This window comes from Petromyzon marinus, chromosome 2 (assembly GCF_048934315.1).
Source record: "Petromyzon marinus isolate PM22_M1 ecotype Great Lakes invasive population chromosome 2, UKy_Petmar_22M1.pri1.0, whole genome shotgun sequence".
Lineage (NCBI taxonomy): Eukaryota > Metazoa > Chordata > Hyperoartia > Petromyzontiformes > Petromyzontidae > Petromyzon > Petromyzon marinus.
The window spans coordinates 9,404,586-9,417,263 of NC_133668.1; the positions used below are offsets into that span (position 1 = coordinate 9,404,586).

A 12,678-nucleotide genomic window follows, 5' to 3' on the forward strand; every position below is an offset into this window, starting at 1 on the left:
TGTATCTTGCATTAATTGCAAATACAAAGGCTTGTTTTTGCCAATTGGAGTGCCTTGCAGACTGTGCACTTTTGTGAATAAAGTTCGACGAGTTATATAGGTTTCTGTGAATTGTACAATACGCCTGGAAACACACCGTGTAATATAAAGGTATATGCAGATGTGGAATAATAATTCACCACTGTCATGACTAACAAAACTGTCTTTCAAATGTCCTTTGTTGAGAGCAGATAAAGCAGAGGAATAAGGGTTATCGCAAAAATATTTGCTTTGTCATTAGTGACAATGGTGCAGTATGTTCATCTTATGCCCCTACATCACTGCCAATATAGTTCTTCAAACCATATTACAGACAAATGGTATTAATACATATTCTGACGTATTGTACTTGTTTCTCTTGCTCATGCACGATTGTGAAAATTGTTCACCTATCTTAGACCCCTTTCCTCAAAATGAATTTGTGTAAAGTAGTGCATTTTCATTTAACCAGGAGAGAGAACACGATGCGTTAAGACAACATGAGACGTTTGATTTATCCGCAAGCATGTCCGAAGTTAAATCATAATTTTTATTTCAAAATCATATAAATTTGTTATACATGAGAATCATAATCAAGTATTACACCAAATGTTAATGTAATGATGTATCTTAATTTCATTGATACAACGTAATATAAATGGAAAAAAACAGTTTCATTTAGTTGAATATAGAATGAAGATGGTAGCAGTGCTGTGCAGTATTAGATGTTTAAATACCATGGATTTCCCACCCCCCTCAAATATACAGTACATGCATTTACATTTTAATGTCAGTACAATGTGTAGTGAGGCAGCTTCGACTGCTGTCCAGCAGCAGCAACTGCGGTGGACAGTTAGCACACACACCGTCGAGCGTATACACGGGTGTGCCGGCAAGGTAGAGGAACTGGGGCAAGGGTTATGGAAGACCTCATCGGGAAGCCCCTGGAACGCGCTAGTGGGTTCGAGAAGGGAGGCGCGGCCAGGGCGGAGCCAGGCCCTGCCGAGTAGAATAAAAGCAGCAGAGAGCGAGAGCTCCGGGCTGCCAGTTCTGGGAGTGGAATCGTCTGGCCGTTGCTGTCGTCTTCGCCGCCTTCGTCGCTGCCGCCTTCACTCGATAATTGCGCTGCTGGACAGTTGTTGGCTGTCTCGGTTGATGCCATTGGTGCAAGAGGTTAGGGTTGTGTCTAGGCTGGGCTGTATGGCAACGTGATCGAGAGAGGAGGCGATCCTGTGTGTGAACGGCCAGAAAGGTGTTACAATAGAAAGGTGTTACAATAAAAGAACGTGCCTCCTGCAACTACCTCGTCTCTGCATCTGGCGTCAGAAATGGGGTTCCAAAGTGGCCCCAAAGAGGCCCCGAAGAGGAACCCACCTATAGTGTCATTGGGACGAGGACGGTGAGGCGGTCATCCCTCCTACAGCCTTGGGACCCCGGTTACGAAGCCCGTTGGTTGCGGAGCAGCGGGAGAGCCGCCGCCAATTGGCGTGACAGTCACTGCGCATCGACGGGGAGAGTGGCTATGCATGTGGGGAGAGCGGCGATACATTTGCAGGGACAGTGGCTATGCATCTGCGGGAAAGCGGCTACGCATTTGCGGGAGAGTGGCTATGCATCTGCGGGAGAGCAGCTACGCACCTGTGGGGAGAGCAGCGCGATTTTCCGCAGTTGCGCGCCGACCATGTGGTATGGCGGAGGACCGCCGTGTCGAGAGGAGTGCGGGACACCACGGAGGGCGCACCCCAGGCGACGGCGTGGACAGGAGTCACGTAGAAACCCCGGCTGGAGCTTCCATTGGAGTGGGAGCGGGGGAGCCCAGACAGGAGACCGTGCACATGGTGGGCGCCATTTTGCCCTTGGAGGACCTACCATAGCCAGCGGGCACCATTTTGAGGCGAGCGCGTGAACGCATGGAGAAGGCACGAAGGTTGGTGGCACTGCAAGGAGCCGCTCTTGACCTGCCACGGGAGGTTCGCACAAGATTCCTCCAGAGAGAGTAAGGGGAGGCCGAGACACCTCACGCCATCCGGGTGGCGCTGCTGGTGCTGGGACGGGAGGTATACCCGTACTTGGGTGAGGGGGCGCTCGACTTTTGGGTGGCAGAAAGGCTGAGGGAGCTGGCGCGGGAGTTGAGGATCACCCTGCCCTCCGCTGCTGGCGCAGAGATGTCCATAATGGTGGTCCGAAAATTACAAGCTGACGAGGAACACCAGCATCGGTCAAGGATGGAGGCTGGGGCATGGTGGATGGAGGACATGATGGTGGTGTTGGGCGGCCGGGGGAAGCATGCAAGAGGATCCCTGCGGGTGGACTGGTGGCGGGGGCAGTTCCTCGGCCAAGTGTTTCATGTGTGGCCGGTCGGGCCACATCGCTATAGAGTGTCGGAGTGTCATAGACGCCCTCCGACCCGCCGGCATCGTCTTCCCAATTCCCACCGGACCGGGTCTCTGAGGTCTTTCGAGACCGCCATGTGCGAGGTCTCGGGGACTGGATCTGGACAGGTGTGACAGACCTCCTTCATCTCTCCACAACCCTCGGAGTCCCGGAAGTGCAAGACCCTGCTGAGACGGGGGTGACTGGTGCTAGCGACCGGATCATGCGGGCTATGTCCCGGTAATGGCAGACTCTCCCTTGCACGGTGGGATCCAGGGGAGAGGAGGTGTTGGGAGTAAGGGCCTGTGTAAGGGATTGTGTTGGGTGTGTTTCCGGTTCACGGGGGGGGGGGGGGCGCCGGGTTGTGTGAGTGTGTTGTCGGTTCGCGGGGGGCGCCGCGTTATGTGGGTGTGTTGTCGGTTCGCGGAAACGGTGCCGCGTTGTGTGTGTGTGCTGTTGGTTCGCGGGGGGGTGCCGCATTGTGTGTGTGCTGTTGGTTCGCGGGGGGCACCACGGTTCTGTCGCAACTGTAAAATGTTTTTCTCCTCTTTTTCTTCATGTTCGGTTGGGTCGGTGTGAGGGGTGTTCATCTGTATTAGGGATTGCTCTGCCTCTCCACCGGTTGCGGCTGCTGTATTGGCAGCCGGGACGACTGTTTTTTTTTAAACGGAGGGGGGTGATGTAGTGACACAGCGCCGAATGCTGTCCAACAGCGGCAACTGCGGTGGACAGTTAGCGCACATGCCGTCGAGCGTATACACGGGTGTGCCCGCAGGGCAGAGGAACTGGGGCAAGGGTCATTGAAGACCTCATCGGGAAGCCCCAGGAACCCGCTAGTGTGTTCAAGAAGGAAGGCGCAGCCAGGGCGGAGCCAGGCCACGCCGAGTAGAATACAAGCAGCAGAGAGCGAGAGCTCCGGGCCGCCGGTTCTGGGAGTGGACTCATCTCGTCGTCACTGTCGTCTTCACTCGATAATTGCACGGCCGGACAGTTGTTGGCTGTCTCGGTTGACGCCGTCGGTGCAACGCGGTTCGGGTTGTGTCTAGGCCGGGCTGTAAGGCAGTGTGAGCGAGAGAGGCGGCGATCATGTGTGTGAACGGCCGGAAAGGTGTAACAATAAAAGAAGGTGCCTCCTGCAACCACCTCATCTTCGACTTGTGCTACAATACACATGTAACACTATAGCATGCGTATATTGTACACATGTACATACCTTTTGTCAATGCACTTCTCTGGGTCGTGGAGGTTATATTATTTCACCACACTGGTCATTTCTGGTTCGCGTAGGGTGGAACATAGAGGAGGGAACATAGACATACAGTACAATGATATATTTGTATGCACTGCCCATTACTGCCCACCACATAGCCACAACCCTATTTCAAATTTAAAACTCATTTCTTTACCAGTTTTCTGTGTTTAGTGTGTTGTCCTTCCCCCGTACCTACGATTAGCATGGTTGGCTACGTATGGTGTGAAAGAAGTTTAACATACATACAACTTACATTTTTCGCAGTGGTCACCCATTGGAGAAAGTATCTGGGCATGTACATTATGAGACCTCCTTTGCCAGTAACAAGATATAGGAATAGGTTTTACCCTTTTAACTGGCACAAAAACTGACACCTTTATTCAAGGCATCATGTTTGCAATAACCACAACACAAGCAGTCAAAATGCAAACAAAAAGACAACTCTGATAATAATATGCACTGTTCTTGAATTTGATTGGTCCACACCCGAGACGGCTTTCTTTAGAGCCTAGTCGCCACTGGTGTTGGACCAGAAGACGCCAAAAGGCGTACAACTCAAGAACAGCACACTATCAGAGTATTGAGGGCTCGGGGTGAGCATTTACATTATGAGACCTCCTTTGCCAGTAACAAGATATAGGAATAGGTTTTACCCCTATATCTGGGCATGATCCGGTTTAGCTGCCGAGATCTGACGAGCTTGGGCGCGATTTTGTCATCTGCATATTGTACACTTAGGGGCCGTCCATAAATGACGTCACGCACCTGGGGGGGTTTGAGAAATGTGACGTCACATCAAAATGCGCAACTTTAAATAAATATAGACAACACGTTCTACTTAATTAAATAGACTTTTTAAATAAATGTTTTCTCCTACAACATCAGAGTGCAGTGGCACATTAAATACGCACTACAATGACAATAGTTTAAAGCGATTTGAAGCATGTTTTTGGGGGGGGGGGCAGAGCTTTGTGACGTCATATTTGAGGGGGGTCTGACTTTTTGTGACACCGTGTTACGATGTGGGGGGGGGGGGTAAAAAAATCGGCCCCTTATTAAATAGTACGTACAGTGTATGAATGTGTGTGTGCTTGCGTGTGGTAGTGTAATGGTTAGCGGGCTGCACTATGAACCCGGCGACCCGAGTTCAATTCCTGCTCACGGCCAATATCAGTGGCGAGTATCTGAACCAGTCCCAAGGCCTCCTCTAGGTCGTCTCAGCCTTAACTGAGTACCTGGTGTGGTGTGTAAACATCAGCTTCTGGTAGACAGACATTGCCTGGTGTGGTCTCGGCCACCCACCCCCTTAATAGCACTTGCCCCAACAGACCGTTCAAGGCTAAACAGGGACCTTCGCCTTTGTTGTCATTGTGCCCGTGTGCACGCCGCACGCAGAGCATGTGTGGGCCGCCCTCAAGGCTGGTGTGTGGGCACGACGGCGAATCATACGCGAGTGTGTGCACGGCCTACTCGGAGCGCGTGGCCGTCGACTATGCGGGCCCCTGCCAGGCGGTGGGGCTGCTGTCGCACCACGTCGCATCGCCCGAATGCGACGCTGTCGCCTGCCCGGCTCTCCCCGTCGCCAGCTGCAAGCCCATCACCCCGCCAGGTACGCGGGAAAAGTGGGCGCTCGCACTTTGGGCTGCCACCCCTTATAAGGTGCACAAAGCCAGGGCATATTTAAGGGAAGAAGCAGATATTTCACAATACAGCTGCAGGGGCAGAACTACGTGTAAATGTATATTCTTAGTTTTTTCGGTAAAGTCACGTGACTTTACCGAAAAAACTAAGAATATGAATTACTGCAGTCACGAAAGCTTTAAATCAAAATTTACGTGTAAATGTGTTGATTTGAGTGGTGATTTATTATGTATCTGACAAAAAACCGGGACTTTCAATGTCCCAGGAAAACTTATTGATTTCTCACAACAGTGGCCTTTAAAAAGAGGACATCTGGGAAAACCAGGACAAGTGGCAACCCTATTTGTCATCGAGTTGATTGCAACATTTTTCTCCTTGCTAATACTGGAAATTATACCAAGTCTAATGTTTGCATTATTCGTGAACATTGATGCTGCCAGAGGTTCGTTGACCAAGCGGGGCTGGATGGAAAAATGGAAGAGATATGTACTTGCCAGTGACACGTGCCGTACGATGTTTCCCACAGGGGCTTGCTGTCCAATATGTGCTGGGATGATGAGAATCCTTTGGAGTAAGGAGCAGGTTGACATATTGGCCAGAGTAAGTAACTTCATCATCGCAGATTCCCTCTTATGATAACGTTCTTCTCTTTGGTCTGTCTACCTTCCCATGTCATGTATCACCTTTCACACTTAAACATCTAAATCTACAGCCCCTTGTCAATTCACTTTTTGGATGAGGGCCTATTCATGCTATGTCAGTTGTAAGTGTTTTTTTTAACCATACTTCACCACACTGCTCATACACATATTGCAAGTTAGTGAAGTGTGGGGCCCTGGGCTGGTGCAGATATCACTCGCCACTGATGTTTGCCCTGGCTGGGAATTAAACTCAAGACACCGCGTTCATACCGCAGTGTGCGAACAACTATGCCACCTCTCCACCCCATTCGTACGTAACGCAGTTATAAAGGCAATGCGTGCATCTCACGATTATGTTGGCGAGTATATATTCCGACATATGAAAACCCACTTCGATGAACTATCTCGTGTGGTCAGGACGCCTCTGAAAAAGAGCTAATAGCTCAATGGACTTTACCTGACCTCCTTTGCCAGTAACAAGATATAGGAATAGGTTTTACCCTTTTAACTGGCACAAAAACTGACACCTTTATTCAAGGCATCATGTTTGCAATAACCACAACACAAGCAGTCAAAATGCAAACAAAAAAGACAACTCTGATAATAATATGCACTGTCCTTGAATTTGATTGGTCCACACCCGAGACGGCTTTTCTTAGAGCCTAGTCTCCACTGGTGTTGGACCAGAAGACGCCAAAAGGCGTACAACTCAAAAACAGCGCACTATCAGAGTATTGAGGGCTCGGGGTGAGCATTTACATTATGAGACCTCCTTTGCCAGTAACAAGGTATAGGAATAGGTTTTACCCTTTTAACTGGCACAAAAACTGACACCTTTATTCAAGGCATCATGTTTGCAATAACCAAAACACAAGCAGTCAAATTCAAGGACAGTGCATATTATTATCAGAGTTGTCTTTTTTTGTTTGCATTTTGACTGCTTGTGTTGTGGTTATTGCAAACATGATGCCTTGAATAAAGGTGTCAGTTTTTGTGCCAGTTAAAAGGGTAAAACCTATTCCTATGGACTTTACCTGGTAAATATAATAGATTGGCAGAGACAAAAGTCTGGAGCAGAAGAACAATTCGAGAAGTGGATTTTGCAAAATCGCTCCTCATAGCATATCCTTCGAATGTGTGTATCTCTTTGTAATGTTTCGTACAATCTGTAGCTCATAATATATTTATTTAAAAGAGCATTGTTTTTCTTCACTTCAACCGGCAGCTGTTGTGTTTGGGCCTTTCTTTCGCATTTACAATTTTTGTAGACGGCCAACCGTGGCCCAATCACGGTGAGCGACATCGTGCACGGGCTGCGGCTTCACGTCTCCGTGCCGCAGTGTGACGTCTTCGGTTACCTGAGCATCGAGGCTGACATCATCATCCTGGTGCTTCCTGTTGACCTCAAGCCCACCGCTTTGCAGGTCAGATGCTCATGTTTTTAAACGTCGCCACGTTCTTTCCCCCCCGTTAAAAAACAAAGCATAGGGGCGGTGCTCACATCTATTGGTGGCACCTAAGCTTGTGGTGGGAATACAACACTTTTATGGTGGGCACAGTGTTCCTCTCTAAGGCAACCACTGCCGGTCTCCCACAAAGCAGCACTTATTTTATTGATCTCAGTGACAGGCTGAGTAAACCGCAGTTGTTGATTTTTAATTCACAACCTTCAAACTTTAACTACAGCACCACCTGGCTGGAATAATATGTGTACAATATAAGCACAGCATTTTCACTGCAAGCCTAGGCTAGAACTTGACAACATCCTACACGCAACTAGTTGGAGTGAGTCAGGCAGCTAATGAAAAACAAGAGTGTAGATGTAAAGAGGGAGATGGAGTGATTAAATCAGGGCCTACATCAAGAGTGGGTTCAATTGTGCTTGCACAGTACCACAGGAGAATGAATGTTTCAGCATGTAGACTTCATTTTACATTGGAAAGATGTTTTTTTAGGCTGTAACACTGTGATTATATAATAAAATGTAAACTATAGTATGCATATATATTTTTTCTTTCCAGATTGAAGCATGCAGCAAAGAGGCTGAGAAAATCGGAGTGCTCATCAACTCGGGCAGTCCAGTGCTGGTGTCTCATGTGCCCCTCTCGGCTCTCACCAACGCCCAGGTGTACGTGTCCACAGGTGGCGTGTCAGGCGTCTCCCCTCGTCCCACAGGCCCCAGCTTTGTTCTCCTCCTGGGTGTGCTCATGGTCACTTGTCACAGGGTGTTGTGCTTCTGAATTGGAAGCAGAATGATACGAAAAAATGTGTCATGCTGAGGACCATTTTTTTAAATGAACTTACCGAGGTCCTCAGGAACCACACCCATATCTTCTCTTTCCGAGGTTTAACTCTGCCGTGTACTAAGTAGTACGCAATATGGATGTGGCAACATGGATCCATTTCATTATGACACATATTGCTCACCAAGTCGATCACTTTCTAACATTTTCAAAGAGATAACAAAAGCGTTATAAATGTAGGCATATCGTGGCGATTATTAGTAATGCAACCATGCTTATCAGGAAGCACTGATGAATAGACATTGTAAATGGAGTGAGTAAATCCTGTTGTAATTGTTTCTTGCCAAAGGCTGTCAACAAGATAAGGATATTTTCTTATACGTGAATTGTGCCGAAGCATGGCCTCTCCGACAACAAACGTTACCCCCACGATACACCTTTTGTGATCAAGATGCAGTTCTACTTAGTTTTGAAGAGGTTATTTTATTTTGTAGCTGCACAGGACAATAATTGCATAGGATCTGGGATGTCTATAAACTTTTAAATCAAGCGTGGGAGTAATTGGGTATAAGTTTAACATCGGCCAGGCAATGTTATTACTGATATATCTGCCAAGCAAATGGTGATTTCCTTTATCAGCGAAAATAAGCTGCATGTCCTGTGGTTTGTCTATTCATATGCATTTCCTTTCTCCTATCTTACATTACATATTTACAATTCAACCTTAATGAAAATATTTGCAGTGTCTGATTATGGGATATCAAAAAATGCTAACCTAATTTGCACTTGTTGCTAAGAGGAGCTTCTTTTTGTGAAGAATGTGTGCCAAATCAAATTAAAACGAAACTTGGTGTGCATTGCACTTACTTTAGCAATTATCAAAGGATATAAATAAATCAAATTAGTATTTTACAAAAAATGTCCATCAAGAAAATGTTTCATTTATTATTTGACACATTTTTATATTTTGTGTTTTCACATTATTTTCTTCAATCGGCCATTATTTACTTTGATAGGGAGAATGGTGTCACAGCGTTTTACAGATGTTTTTGTTTAATACAGATGGCACCTTATGCTTGATTCTGTAAAGTTGGTTAAACCAAGTGGATGTCCTTCAAGTTTGTACTTCAAAAATTCTCAAGATGTCTTTTTTTAAAACTTTATTTATATGATGCAATAACTTGCATATGAAAACACAAACACGATGTTTCTGATGACTGGATGCAGTGTACAATAATTAATTCTTTATTTTTTTTGTAACGGTTTAAAATATTTTAGATACCAAAAAAACCCCATATAATATATGTAGGGTTATATGCTTATACGTCTATACAAATGTATATTTGACATTTTATTAAACATTGTAGTATTTTAAGTCTCGTGCTATGCATAACAAGAGACAGTGAAGGAAATTACGGTGTGTTAATGAAGGGTATCGTGCATGACAGGGCTATTCCAAGTAATACGACGAACAGTGGAGATTCAGCCATACAGCGATTCAGACTGGCGATGCTGCTCTCACAAGCAAATGACACTGACGGAAGTTCCACGAAACATGTAAACAAAACTAAAAAGATGTTAGCCCTTGTGTGGCGTACACACGACAGACAGCACAGTGATGGCTGCACAGTGTCGGTTTTCCAAAGTACAACATTTAAAATTACGAATGTTGAATGTCTCCTAAAGTCACGTTGGTGATAAAACGTGCTTATATGTATGGTTGTCGACAGTAAACCCTGCTGGTGTGATAGTTTATATATATGGTCTCAGGTAGCTGTGTGGCAATTGGTGCTGTTCTGCACCAATTGAACAGTGAATGACACTTATCTGTAAATGTCACCATGAAGGCGAGCACCTGAAATGCATAGGATAGGCGGTGCGTGACAATCAGTGTGTAGGTCAGTAGACTGTTAAACCCCAGTTTTTTGCCCAGCAAACTTATTTTACAGCATACTTAGTAGATTTGGACACACTGTTCACCTGCCAATGTGCTATAATTGAATGTTGCGCTTTAAACAATCATAGCGAGGTGTGTTGGTTTAATTTTCCGGTAAGCGGAGATGCACCGAGCGTGTATTGAAGTAATACATGGTACAGGGCTGTCGTACAATTAAGGCGCCACTTTAATGCCCCTTGTCGAATGCTGATTTATTTTTATATAGTTGTGCACATTACATATGTACATCATATATGCAGCGGGCATATGTGTGGACAAATTTGGGACAATCATCTTCAAAATTGCACGTGTGTAATGGCACCTTTCACCATGATGTTGATTGAGATGACAATGCAGTCCGTATTCCCGATGTGCTTTCGAGTTGTACCACGTGTTGTTCAGCATGATGTCTGATGTTTCGCTCGACATTGGCGGTTTCTGATGATTAGGACCTGATCCCGACCAACACGCAGTGCCACACATCAGAGAGCTGTATAGCGCATTTGCAAAAGCTACGCAGTAGCATTGCAGGACGTTGTTTAATGCACCTCATGGCAAACAAGGCGAACCGGAGAGAGAGCAGTTCTGTGCGATCGTAGCATATAAACATTGCATGTCTTTTAACAAGGTCCACCACGCTGCCGGCTTGGTGAGCATTCACCAGTTTCCTTGTCAATGTAAATATTGCGAACTGGAGACGACTTCATGGCCTGTGTAATGAATTAATGTTATCTGTCTAATACAGATAAAGCCCCATTTTCCTTGGCGCCGTCGTTGAAGTAATGCATTCTGGGAAAAAAAAAACATGAAGCAAATTCATTTTTCGTTGATCAAACAAAACCAGTTTTCACATCTTGGGGAGAAACGGCCGGATTTCATCACCTTGGCGACTTCCCCCTTTGGTTAGTAACGGAGACATTGGCAGTATTATTTCAAAAGCTGTATACTTTCAGGATGCTGTATTTTTCAAAGCAGCACTTTAAGCAAAAATATATACAACAGCTAAATCTGCTATCTCAATTTACAGTTATAATAGGGTCTACAATAGCGAAAATAAACCTCCATTTGTCTCTCCACATAAAATAAATGTATTTTTTTACTAACGCTTTGCTTATTCAAATATTTATTTTCAAATACTTATTTGAACAAGCACACTGCAGCTCACATCTATTAAATTACTTTCAAATCTTTATACATGGTCTTGTATAATAACTAACACTAGCCCTTAACGTGCGTTTGAAGTGGTGTTGGTGCAAAAGAACAAAGCTTATGAAATGCCATTTGTAGAAAAAATGTTGGTTGACCTCGTCACAATAAATAGCGGTCGTTTCTATAGATGTCTACGAAGCAGAATGTATATCAGCCAAGACAAACACTTTTTTTTTAAGCCGGGTTCTCTATTTTCGGCTCACGGCGCCAAATTGGCATCCGTTGTTTCAGCGCATTAAGCCCAGCAATGTGGAACATGGGGCATGTGAAGTGCGTGTCCTCTTAAACACAGTATTAATGACTTGTCAGGGACTTCGCGTGTCTACCTGTAGTTCTGTATGCCTTGTTTTGTTTGCGTTCTCTTCACTGTGTTTATGTGTTCGATGCATTGTTTTATTTTTGTCATGCTTATATATTTTGTCAAAACAGAATGTGTTATTTTCACTATAAAGCGCAGATGTTTTAAATGCTGTTGTATAAGCGCTATACACAATAAGCCCGCGCCGGTTAAGTGTGCCAATATATTTAAATAAAATGATAGTTGTATTGTTTCACATTAATAATACAACTTTGCACAATAAAATACAAACATATTGCTGGGTTGATGTCTCGTACCTATAATTATTTCACAGGATATTACCAACGTGGTCTTGCAAAGACTCGTGTCTTTGTACTCTTCTCACACATATTTGCAACAAATTCAATTTATGAATATTGGCATCTTTGTCTGGAAAACAGGTTGATACAAGGCTCAATTGCTCGTTCCATGCCTGTGACACTGGTCTTCAGAAGCCACATTTTTGATGAGAAAAGCGTTTGTATGGTAGATATGGGGTAATCATACTGATATGCATACAGAGATAAAAAATATCATCATGGTAATGTATACTAAATTATAATCATGTACATGTTTTTAAAATAGTGTACACTCCTTTGTCAAGTCTGGTGGTGGATGGACGCCTCCCCACATCCTGTTGGTTGTGGTGGTTGTTTGACCATACTTCACTACTCTGGTCAGTGCGAGTTGGCGAAAGGGGAGGAAGTGGTATGCCAGGATCTATCATTATTCACTGACGTTATCTGACGTCAGGAATCCAACTCAATTCCCCCGTTTTACCGCAATGTACAACCCACTACGTCATAACTATATAACTCCTAAAGGGAGCATACGAAGTGGCAATTCAGAATAAGAATCTGCAGTTATCCGATGAGCTATGAAGCTCTTTTTCACACAAGTCCAGTAGGTGACAACTCATTGTGGCAAGCAAGTAAAACAATGAATTGCACGATGATCTTCAAGTTAAATTCACATTTTAAGTTTCAACATTTTGATCGGACCTGAAATAATAAAAACAAAGAACTTGA

General features: G+C 45.1%; 1 protein-coding gene across 3 annotated transcripts in view; it reads left to right on the plus strand.

Moving 5' to 3' along the window:
- The window catches only part of RECK (reversion inducing cysteine rich protein with kazal motifs), a 121,560-nt gene extending 109,647 nt beyond the window's left edge, over positions 1-11,913 (plus strand). For all 3 annotated transcript variants that reach the window (XM_032964382.2, XM_032964391.2, XM_076069481.1), the window contains 4 exons: positions 5,039-5,252; positions 5,811-5,884; positions 7,194-7,349; positions 7,947-11,913. In XM_032964382.2, the coding sequence (XP_032820273.1) occupies positions 5,039-5,252; positions 5,811-5,884; positions 7,194-7,349; positions 7,947-8,165 (663 nt within the window). In that variant the 3' untranslated portion in view covers positions 8,166-11,913. The remainder of the gene's footprint in view (positions 1-5,038; positions 5,253-5,810; positions 5,885-7,193; positions 7,350-7,946) is intronic.
- The last annotated feature ends 765 nt before the right edge of the window (positions 11,914-12,678 follow it).